Source organism: Macaca nemestrina, chromosome 6 (assembly GCF_043159975.1).
Source record: "Macaca nemestrina isolate mMacNem1 chromosome 6, mMacNem.hap1, whole genome shotgun sequence".
Taxonomy (NCBI): Eukaryota; Metazoa; Chordata; class Mammalia; order Primates; family Cercopithecidae; genus Macaca; species Macaca nemestrina.
This window is the reverse complement of record NC_092130.1, coordinates 40,996,094-41,007,614: the sequence shown is the minus strand read 5'-3', so window position 1 is coordinate 41,007,614 and position 11,521 is coordinate 40,996,094. Positions and strand designations below refer to the sequence as shown.

General features: G+C 45.0%; 1 protein-coding gene across 7 annotated transcripts in view; it reads right to left on the bottom strand.

Annotated features, from left to right (window-relative positions):
- LOC105467059 (DnaJ heat shock protein family (Hsp40) member C18) overlaps positions 1–11,521 on the bottom strand; it is a 39,561-nt gene that overhangs the window by 23,814 nt on the left and 4,226 nt on the right. For all 7 annotated transcript variants that reach the window (XR_011624644.1, XR_011624645.1, XM_024788166.2 and 4 more), the window contains exons 3-4: positions 10,335–10,421; positions 8,626–8,812 (exon numbers count right to left, since the gene is read on the bottom strand). Coding sequence is in view for 5 of the 7 variants with exons in the window: in XM_024788166.2 (XP_024643934.2) it covers positions 8,626–8,812; positions 10,335–10,421 (274 nt within the window). In the remaining 2 variants the exon portion in view is untranslated. The remainder of the gene's footprint in view (positions 1–8,625; positions 8,813–10,334; positions 10,422–11,521) is intronic.

Here is an 11,521-nt window from a genome sequence, read left to right as displayed (position 1 = left end):
GGGTTCCCCAACCACCCTTTGAGAACTGCTGGATTAGAGATGAACTCTGGAGTCAAAATCCCTTGGTTGAGCTTTGATTTTGCTGTGTACTTAACCTCTATAGCTTGGTGTTATCTTCTGAAATGGGCTAATAATTATATTTCACAGAGTTGATATTATGATTAAATAAAGTCTTCATGAAAGTGCTTGAGAGCATCTAATACTAAATAAATATTACCTAGTATTATATATCTACCTCTTTTTTTTTTTTTTTTTTTTGAGACAGAGCCCAGGCTGGAGTGCAGTGGTGCAATCTCGGCTCACTGAACTTCTGCCTTCTGGGTTCAAGTGATTCTCCTGCCTCAGCCTCCTGAGTAGCTGGGACTACAGGCTTGCACCATCACACCCAGCTAGTTTTTGTAATTTTAGTAGAGACAGGGTTTCACTATATTGGCCAGGCTGGTCTCGAACTCTTGACCTCAAGTGATCTACCTGTCTTGGCCTCCCAAAGTGCTGGGATTACAGGCATGAGCTACCACGCCTGGCCTATCTCATTCTTTTTAAAATCTAAATATTATTGCATTGTATCAATGTATAATATATACATCACCTACTAATTTGTATTGAGAAGGGCTTCAGTCTTTTGCTACCATATGATTCAGTAAGGCAGGCAGAGATTCAGAGTTTTGTTGGGAAATTCATCGTAAGTCAGTAACACAGGTTGGACTCTAATGCAGGGTCTGGGCTGTCAGCAGGTCCCTTCCACATGAGCTGCCCATGGGGAGTCTTTGAATCCCTAGCCCAGTTTCCAATCTCTGCTTCCATGGCAGACACTCAGGACTCCCTCTCCTAAATTTACTATTTGTTTAATAATGCTTTATTGAGAAATAATCCACATACCATAAAGTTCACCCTTTAAAAATGTACAATTCATTAGTTTTTAAATACATTTATAGAGGTGTGCATCTATCACCACTATCTCATTTCAGGACATTTTTATCACCCCAAAAAGAAACTCTATACTCATTAGGAGTCATTCCCACTTCTCCTCCCCAGCCCCTGGGACCCACTAATCTACTTTCCCTCTCTATAGATTTGCTTATTCTGAATATTTTATATAAAAGGAGTTATGTAACATGTAGCCTTTTGTGTTTGGCTTCTTTCACTTACTGTAATTTTTTCAAGGTTCATTCATGTTGTAGCATGAATCTGTTCACTCCTTTTTGTTACAAAATAATATTTCATTGTATGGATATACCCCATGTTGTTTGTCCATTATCAGTTAATGGACATTGGGTTGTTTCCCCTTTGGGGTCGTTGTGAATAATATTGCTATGGACATTCATGTACAAATTTTTTTGTGGAAGTACATTTATATTTCTCTTGGTATATACTAGGAGTAGATTGTTGGTCAATAATCTTAACTTTCTTCTGAACTTTAAGAGGAATTGCCATATTGTTTTCCAAACTGGCTGCATTCCTACCAGCAATGTACAAAGGTTCCAATTTATCTGCTTCTTTTTTTTTTTTTTTTTTTTGAGACGGAGTCTCACGCTGTTGCCCAGGCTGGAGTGCAGTGGCGCGATCTCGGCTCACTGCAAGCTCCGCCTCCCGGGTTCCCGCCATTCTCCTGCCTCAGCCTCCTGAGTAGCTGGGACTACAGGCGCCCGCCACCGCGCCCGGCTAATTTTTTGTATTTTTAGTAGAGACGGGGTTTCACTGTGGTCTCGATCTCCTGACCTTGTGATCCGCCCGCCTCGGCCTCCCAAAGTGCTGGGATTACAGGCTTGAGCCACTGCGCCCGGCCTTTTTTTTTTTTTTTTTGGTTTTTTTTTTTTTGAGACGGAGTCTCGCTTTGTCGCCCAGACTGGAGTGCAGTGGCACCATTTCGGCTCACTGCAAGCTCTGCCTCCTGGCCATTCTCCTGCCTCAGCCTCGGAGTAGCTGGGACTACAGGCACGCACCACCACGCCCGGCTAATTTTTTGTATTTTTTTTTTTTTTTTTTTTTTTTGAGACGGAGTCTCGCTCTGTCGCCCAGGCTGGAGTGCAGTGGCGCGATCTCGGCTCACTGCAAGCTCCGCCTCCCGGGTTCACGCCATTCTCCTGCCTCAGCCTCCTGAGTAGCTGGGACTACAGGCGCCCACAACCGCTCCCGGCTAATTTTTTGTATTTTTAGTAGAGACGGGGTTTCACCGTGGTCTCGATCTCCTGACCTTGTGATCCGCCCGCCTCGGCCTCCCAAAGCGCTGGGATTACAGGCGTGAGCCACCGCGCCCGGCCATTTTTTGTATTTTTAGTAGAGACGGGGTTTCACCGTGTTAGCCAGGCTGGTCTCGATCTCCTGACCTCGTGATCCGCCCGCCTCGGCCTCCCAAAGTGCTGGGATTACAGGCGCGAGCCACCGCGCCTGGCTATCTGCTTCTTTATCAACACTTATTATCCACCTTTTTGACTATAGCTATTCCAGTGGGTGTGAAGTGGTACAGTATCTCATTGTGGTTTTGATTTGCATTCCCCTAATGACTAATGATGTTGAACAAGTTTACATATGCTTACTAATGATATATATATCTTTTTTATATATATATATGGAGAAATATATAGGAGGAATGCCTATTCAGACCCTTTGCCCATTTTTTCAATTGGGTTATTTGTCTTCATATTGTTGAGTTTTTTTTGTTTTTTTGTTTTTTTTTTTTTTTTGAGACGGAGTCTTGCTGTGCCCCAGGCTGGAGTGCAGTGGCGCTCGATCTCGGCTCACTGCAAGCTTCGCCCCGCCGGTTTCACGCCATTCTCCTGCCTCAGCCTCCCAAGTAGCTGGGACTACAGGCGCCCGCCACCTCACCCGGCTAATTTTCTTGTATTTTTAGTAGAGACGAGGTTTCACCGGGTTAGCCAGGATGGTCTCGATCTCCTGACCTCGTGATCCGCCCATCTCGGCCTCCCAAAGTGCTGGGATTACAGGCTTGAGCCACCGCGCCCGGCCCATATTGTTGAGTTTTAAGAGAACTTTGTATGTTCCAGATTAAAGTCCCTTATCAGATATACACTTTTTAAATGTTTTCTCCCATTCTGTAGGTTGACTTTTCACATTCTTTTTATTTTTTTTTCTTTTTTTTTGAGATAGAGTTTCACTCTTGTCACCTAGGCTGGAGTGCAATTGTATGGTCTCAACTCATGCAACCTCCTCCTCCCGGGTTCAAGCAATTCTCCCACCTCAGACTCCCGAGTAGCTGGGATTACAGGCGCCTGCCACCACGCCCGGCTAATTTCTGTGTTTTTAGTAGATATGGGGTTTCACCATGTTGGCCAGGCTGGTCTCGAACTCTTGACCTTGTGATCTGCCTGCCTCGGCCTCCCAAAGTGCTAGGATTACAGATGTGAGACACCACGCCTGGCCACAGAACTTTATTATTTTTTTAGAGACAGGGTAGGGTCCCTGTCACCCAGGCTGGAGTGCACTGGCATGGTCATAGCTCACTGTAGCCTCCAACTCCTGGGCTCAAGTGATTCTCCTGCCTCAGCCTTCCAAGTAGCTGAGACTACAAGTATGCACCATAACACCAAGTTAATCCAAAAGAACTTTTAAAAGGCAGTCCCTTACTGGCAAAGTACTTCCTGACTTCAGGAAGAAAATATCAATGGAGCAATCCAGAAAAAGGGCTCTTGTTGCCCAGGCCTTCTTGCTGTACAACCAAAAGGCTGGCAGCTGGTACTCATCTTTTCCACTCAAGGCTCAGGGGTTAGCAGCTTTATATATAATGGCAGCCCCTATCATAAACTGAACTGTATTTGCACAAAACAGCAGAGTTAGCCTGTCTCTTCCTGCCTTATATCCTGGTGCTCACTTCTTGTTCTTACTAATACAATATCCTTTGTGACATTTCTTTTCCAGAATAGGGCACTTCTGTCTGCATTAAAAAGTTGATGAGGTAGGGTTGGGCGTGGGGTTCACATCTGTAATCCCAGCACTTTGAGAGGCTGAGGCGAGTGGAAGCCTTGAGCTCAGGCATGCGATAAGTAATAATCACATCATGGACTGTATGCCTTTCTTATAGCAGTCCTGTACCCACATAAAAGCTTCATTTTCAATATGAGATTAAAAGGTATTTTGCAAAAAGTGCAATGTTTTCATACCTGCTGGCATTAAGTGCAGGCGGATCACAAGGCCAGGAGTTCAAGACCAGCCTGGCCAATATGGTGAAACCGTCTCTACTAAAAATACAAAAATTAGCCAGGCGTGATGGTGGGTGCCTGTAATCCCAGCTACTTGGGAGGCTGAGGCAGGACAATTGCTTGAACCCGGGAGGTGGAGGAGGTTGCAGTGAGCCAAGATCATGCCACTGCACTCCAGCTTGGGTGACAACAACAAAACTTCGTATCAAAAACAAAACAAAACAAAAACCTCGAGAACTGCAAGAGATTACTTTTTACTGCTATACATAATTTACTCAAGAGACAAACTGCTCACAAAGAGATGATTAGCATCATGTGGCATTTTTTTTCTTTTTATTTTTTTGAGACGGAGTCTCACTCTCACCCAGGTTGGAGTGCAGTGGCGTGATCTCGGCTCACTGCAAGCTCCGCCTCCTGGGTTCACGCCATTCTCCTGCCTCAGCCTCCCGAGTAGCTGGGACCACAGGTGCCCGCCACCACGCCCGGCTAATTTTTTGTATTTTTAGTAGAGACGGAGTTTCACCGTGTTAGCCAGGATGGTCTCGATCTCCTGACCTCATGATCTGCCCGCCTTGGCCTCCCAAAGTGCTGGGATTACAGGCGTGAACCGCATCATGTGGCATTTTAAGCAGATACTCCCAATACTTGAGGCTCATCAAAATAACAGGAGCTAGCTACAAAATTATTACAGTAGTACAGCACTACTGTTAACTTTATGCGGTTGTGATTAATACTGCACCTGTATGTTTATATTTTTCTTAAATGCGAATGGCACCATGTAAAGTCTCTTAAGTGTTTGTGAGCGTATGTTTTGATAGATTTTAACTTTTTATAATAGATTTGTGTATATTTTATGATACTAAATGATAAAATAGACTAGTATCTAGATATATTTTATGCATTCATATAATTTTCTTAATTTTTTTGATATGTCCATTCTCTATGGTTTGTGAATTATTATTATTATTATTATTATTATTATTAATTAAGACAGAGTTTCACTCTTGTTGCCCAGGCTGGAGTGCAATGGCGCAATCACAGCTCACTGCAACCTCTGCCTCCTGGGTTCAAGCAATTCTCCTGCCTTAGCCTCCCAAGTAGCTGGGATTACAGGTGTGTGCCACCACACCTGGCTAATTTTGTATTTTTAGTAGAGACGGGGTTTTGCCATGTTGCCCAGGCTTGTCTCGAACTTCTGAGCCCAAGTAATCTTCCTGCCTCAGCCTCCCAAAGTGCTGGGATTGCAGGTGTGAGCCACTGCACCTGGCCAAAATTTTTCAAATTGTTGCAAATCTAAAAAGTTTTTCCAATGCATTTATCTTTAAAAATTTACATATAAAAATCCACGGTTCAAATCCATGCCACTCAAGCCTGTGTTGTTCAAAGGCCAACTGTATCTTCTTTTTTTAAACAATTTATTTATTTATTTATAGAGACACGGTCTTGCTTTGTCACCCAGGCTGGATTGCAGTGGGGTGATCATAGCTCACTGCAGCCTCGAACTCCTGGCTGAAGGGATCCACCTACCTCAGCCTTCTGAGTAGCTGGGATTTCGGATGCATGCCACCACACCTGGCTAAGTTTTATTTTTAGTAGAGATAGGGCCTTGCTATGTTGTTCAGGCTCATCTTGAACTTCTAGCTTCAAGTGATCCTCCCATCTTGGCCTCCCAAAGTTTTGGGATTACAGGCATGAGCCACCACACCCAGCCTCAACTATATTTTCTTAATTTCATTTTTTGATTGTTCATTGCTAGTATATAGAAAAATGATAATTTTTGTATATTGATCTTATATTCTGTAACTTTGTCCAACTTGTTTATCAGTTCTAACAGTATTTGTGTATGTGTGTGTATATGTGTGTATGTGTATGTGTATTCATTAGGATTTTCCATTTACAAGATCACGTCATCTGTGGATGTAGTTTTACTCTTCTTTCCAATCTGGTTGGCTTTTATTTCTTTTTCTTGCTTAAATGCCCTAGCTTGACCCTCTAGTACAATGTTGAACAGAATGGCAAGAGTGAACATACTTGTCTTGTTCCTGATCTTGGTGGGAAAACACCCAGTTGTTCACCTTTAAGTATGATGTTAACTGTGGATTTGTGTAGATGGACGTTATCAGGTTGAGAAAGTTCCCTTCTATTCCTAGTTGAGTGTTTTTATTATGAAAGAGTGTTGGGGCTGGGCACGGTGGCTCACGCCTGTAATCCCAGCACTTTGGGAGGCCGAGGCGGGCGGATCACAAGGTCACGAGACCATCCTGGCCAACATGGTAAAACCCCGTCTCCACTAAAAATACAAAAATTAGCTGGGTGTGGTGGTGCGTGTCTGTAGTCCCAGCTTCTCGGGAGGCTGAGGCCGGAGAATTGCTTGAACCTGGGAGGCAGAGGTTGCAGTGAGTGTTGAATTTTGTTAAATGCTTTTTCTGTACCTATTGAAATGATCATGTGATTTTTGTACTTTATTCTATTAACATGGTATGTTACATTGATTGACTTTTGTGTGTTAAACAATCCTGCAATACTGGGATAAATCCCACTTGGTCAAAATGTGTAATACTTTTTACGTTGCTGTATTTGTTTTGCTAGCATTTTATTGAAGATTTTAATATATATATGTATATATATACACATACATATATATATTAAAAAAATTCAATAAGGGATATTGGTTGATAGTTTAGATTTCTTATGATATTTTTGTCTGGTTTTGGTTACAGAGTTCTACTGGCCTCAAAGAATGAAGCTAGCTGGGCCTGGACTTCTCTTCATTGGAAGTTTTTTTTTTTTTTTTTTTCAGACAGGGTCTCCCTCTGTCACCCAGACTAGAGTGCAATGGTGCAATCACTGCTCACTGTAGCCTCACCCTTCTAGGCTCCATCAATCCTCCCATCTCAGCCTCCTGAGCAGCTGGGACTGCAGATGTGCACCACCATGCTTGGCTAATTTTTGTGGGGTCTTTTTGTTTGTTTTTTATTGTATTGATGAAGTTTCGCCATGTTGGCCAGGCTGGTCTTGAACTCCTGGGCTCAAGTGATCCTCCCGCCTCAGCCTCCCAAAGTAATGGGATTACGGGCATAAGCCACCATGCCCAGCCAGAAGTTTTTTGATTGTTAATTAAATCACCTTATTTGTTGTAGGTCTACCTGGGTTTTCCATTTTTTCTTTCTTTCTTTTTTTTTTTTTTTTGGAAATAAAGTCTCACTCTGTCACCCAAGTTGCAATGCAGTGGCACTATCATAGCTTACTGTAACCTCAGATTCCTAGGCTCAAGTGATCCTCCTGCTTCAGTCTCCAAAGTAGCCACAGGCATGTGCCACCATGCCCAAGTATTTTTTTTTTTAGAGATAAGGTCTTCTTATGTTGCCCAGGCTGGTCTAAAACTCCTGGTCTCAAGCAATCCTCCTGCCTCAGCACCCCCAAAGAACTAGGATTACAGGTGTGACCCACCATGCCTGGACTCCATTTTTTTCTTAAGTCAGTTTCAGTAATTTGTGTCTTTCTAGGCATTCGTTGATTTTATCTAGGTTGGCATACAATTGTTCATAGTATTTAGATTGGTAGGGATATCCCTCTTTCTTTTTTCTTTTTTTGAGAGATAGGGTCTTGCTCTGCTGTCCAGACAGGAGTACAGTGGTGTGATCATGACTCACTGCAGCTTCGACCTACTGGGTTCAAGCAATCCTCCTGCCTCAGCCTCCCAAGTAGCTGGGACTACATACTCGTGCCACCACACCAAGCTAATTTTTGTATATATATATATATATATTTTTTTTTTTTGGTAGAGAGAGGGTTTCACTGTATTGTCCAGGCTGTCTACTTCCTTAAGGTAGATTAGGTTACTGATTTGGAGTCTTTTATCAAAAAAATAAGCATTTAGAGCTATAAATTTCCTTCTAAGCACTGTTTTAGCTGCATCCTATATGTTTTAGTATGTCGTGTTTTCCTTTTCCCTCATCTCAAAGCATTTCTAGCTTTTCTAGTGATTTATTCTGTGACTCGTTTGCTTATTAGGAGCTTGTAGTTTAATTTCCACATATTTGTGAATTTCTCAAATTTCCCTTTGTTTTTGATTTCAGAGACCATACACTGTATGATTTCAATCTTTTTAAATTTACTGAGGCTTGTTTTATGACCTAAGATATGGTCTATCCTGGAGAATATTCTATGTATCCTTAAGAAAAAAATCATTCTGTTGTTGTTGACAGAATGTCCTATAGATGTGTGTTGTGTCTAGTCGGTTTCTACTGCCTCTCTTAAAGTGGAAGCAGGGTAGTTAGTTCGTGTTATACCCTAATATTCCACTTCTACTCAGTCTTCCCTCTGAGGTCAAGAAGCTAGTATGCTTCAATTATCATTATCATCATCATCATCATCATCATCATCAGTCAATACTTACATAGCACATCCAGGCACTCTTCTAAGCACTTTCCATAAAATCACTCATTCAATCCCACCATATGCTCACCTTTGTACCCCAAGCAGCTGTTCCTCACTATACATGGAGCTCCCCTCACCCTGCCGGGTCTGAGTCCACTCATTCTCAGACTTCTTTTCCTTTTGTGCCTTCACGCAGTTACAGCAGCCACAGGGATCATGACTCTCAGGAGGTGTGTCTTCTGGGTATTTGTTTCTTCTAACTGCATCAATGTAAGCTGCAAAGCAACAGCCCTTCCATTAGGTCTCCATCTGACCCTGAAAATCAACTTTGCAACCTGCCTTAGCTCTCTGGGAGGCTGCTCCTAAGCATGAGAAGGTAAGTGTGATGGCCAGGGGTAGGGATGTCATGCTGACTTTGTCATACAAAGCTGAATAAACATCTGTTTCTCTGTGGTCCATGGTCAGAAGAGACACTGCTCGTAAAATAGTATTTTTTGTTGCAGTTCCTCCCACCTCTAAGATTTAAAGTAGAGAGGAGTTCGATTCTTTCACACTAACAATTATAGAACTAATATATACCAAGGAACTTGGCTAGATCAAGGGGGCAGATGGGTAAGACCTGCTCCTGACCACAAAGAGGTTAGTTTAATGCAAGCTTGTCCAACCCGCGGCCCACAGGTGGCATGCGGCCAAGCACGGCTTTGAGCTCAACATAAATTCATAAACTTTTTTCGAGCATTATGAGATGTGTTTTTCAAATTTTATTTTTAAGCTCATCAGCTGTCATCAGTTATTTAGTCGTCAGTTAGTGTATTTTATGTGTAGCCCAAGACAATTCTTCCAATGTGGCCCAGGGAAGCCAAAAGATTGGATACCCCTGGTTTAAAGGGAGAAGATTCAATAACAACACCTGCAGAATGTAAAGAGGGTCATAAGCAATCCAGTCAAAAGGGGCAGAGCACTCATGTCTTCTCGGAGGACCTGGGAAAGGCTTTAACAACATCTTTCTTCCGCTTAACATCCCTCAGCTACCTCCACCCACTGCTCCTGGACACTCTTCCTGTAAGTCGGCCTGGCTAACTCCAATGCATCCTTCTTGTCACCATTTGTAACACTCTCTGCAAGAAACCTCCCTTGACAGCCAGTCTGCGTTAGGTGCCTTGTCAGTGTGCTCTCCAAATCCCTGATCTTGCTGTGTAGCCCAGGCCGTTTTGTATTACTAGTCCGTTTTGTAATTGGCTGTTCAGTCGTCAAACTCTCAGAGGGCTGCTAGTTTTGTAAGCTAAGGGACCCCTGTCAGTCAAATCCCCGCTGCAGAATCAGCATAATGCGGGGCACGCAATAGGTATTGGATCAATACTTTTTGCCTGACTGTAGGGTGGAAAAGGCTGGTCCTGATGCCGGCTGGAGCGACATGTTCAAACAGGGACTGAAGGTCAGGTGGCCCAGTTAGGCGGAATATATGGGCCAGGTTAGCAAGCTTCAGAGACGGCAGCACCCCCACGGGCCCTCCAGTCACCCTGGCACGGGCGGGGCCTGACCGCTGCGGGCCCTGGGCGGGGCACGGGCGGGGGCGGGGCTGGGGGGCCGGAGGCAACAAGTCGTCACCGGTGACTCTGGGTTTGCGGACCCAGCTTCCCTACCCCATCCGCAACCCTACTCAGGCTCAGCATCTTCTCACAGGCCTCCATCCATCACCTCAGACCCAGGATCTCAGCCCTTGTGCGTCTTCAGGATCCTCATCCCTGATCTCCCCCGAACGCCGCCCTATCCCTCCTTCAGGCGGGGACCTAATACCTTCCGTCCAGCGCTCCCCGCTGCCCAGAGTCGCCGCCATATCGGTTCCCAATCTGCAGGTCCGCCGAACCTCCCCCGCGCCCGAGGCTGAAAGAGAAGGGGGCGCGGAGCGCGGGGCACGCTGGTCATTGTAGTCCAGTCCGTAGGAGTTCCCAGGGCACTGGACTACAACTCCCGGCAGGCTCTGCGCCGGAGTCCGTGGGAGATGCAGAGAAGTGCTTCGACCTTTGTCAGAAGACCTGTGGAAGAGTGTTGCTGCTAGCTGCCTGCAGCACGGCTCTTGGCTTTTCCTCATTTGTAGAGTTGGGATAGTGGCTTCGGCCCTGCCTAACCCTAGGGACATCCAAGGAGGGGCGACTGAAGTCCTGCCTGTAAAGGGCTTCGCAAACTATAGGCTAGAGGGTGACAGTATGACTATTGTGCTCGTCAGGGATGTCTTTCTGAAGCATACGCTAAGGCCTGTTCTGTGTAGTCAGTGGTAGGCCCTGGAGATTCAGAGATGGGTCTGGGGGATGCCGAATCCAGCCTTTGGAAGCTTAAGAGTCAAGAAAATAGAAAAGTGGGCCGGGCGCGGTGGCTCAAGCCTGTAATCCCAGCACTTTGGGAGGCCGAGACGGGCGGATCACTAGGTCAGGAGATCGAGACCATCCTGGCTGACACGGTGAAACCCCATCTCTACTAAAAAATACAAAAAACTAGCCGGGCGAGGTGGCGGGCGCCTGTAGTCCCAGCTACTCAGGAGGCTGAGGCAGGAGAATGGCGTGAACCCGGGAGGCGGAGCTTGCAGTGAGCCGAGATCTGGCCACTGCACTCCAGCCTGGGCGGCAGAGCGAGACTCCGTTTCAAAAAAAAAAAAAAAAAAAAAAAAAAGAAAATAGAAAAGTGATGTAGATTTATGGGGTTGGAGGGCAATCTAGGTATGCCCCTAACTGCCCCAGCTCCTCAGGCACTGGACGTCAGAGGGTGTCGGGGTGGAGAAAGAAGACATGGAAAGGTATTGGGGCCGGCATTAAGAGCCTCCATCTTTGCTGTTCCTGTCCTTCCTCCAACTCATCCTACTCCAACACCCCTCTGACACTTTTCTCCTCTCTTCCAGCCCAGTTGTCTCTTTAGCCCATTCCTTTCTTTTCTGAAGGGCCAGACACTGAGATTAGTAAAAAGCAAATGAGGAAATAAATATTCTTGCT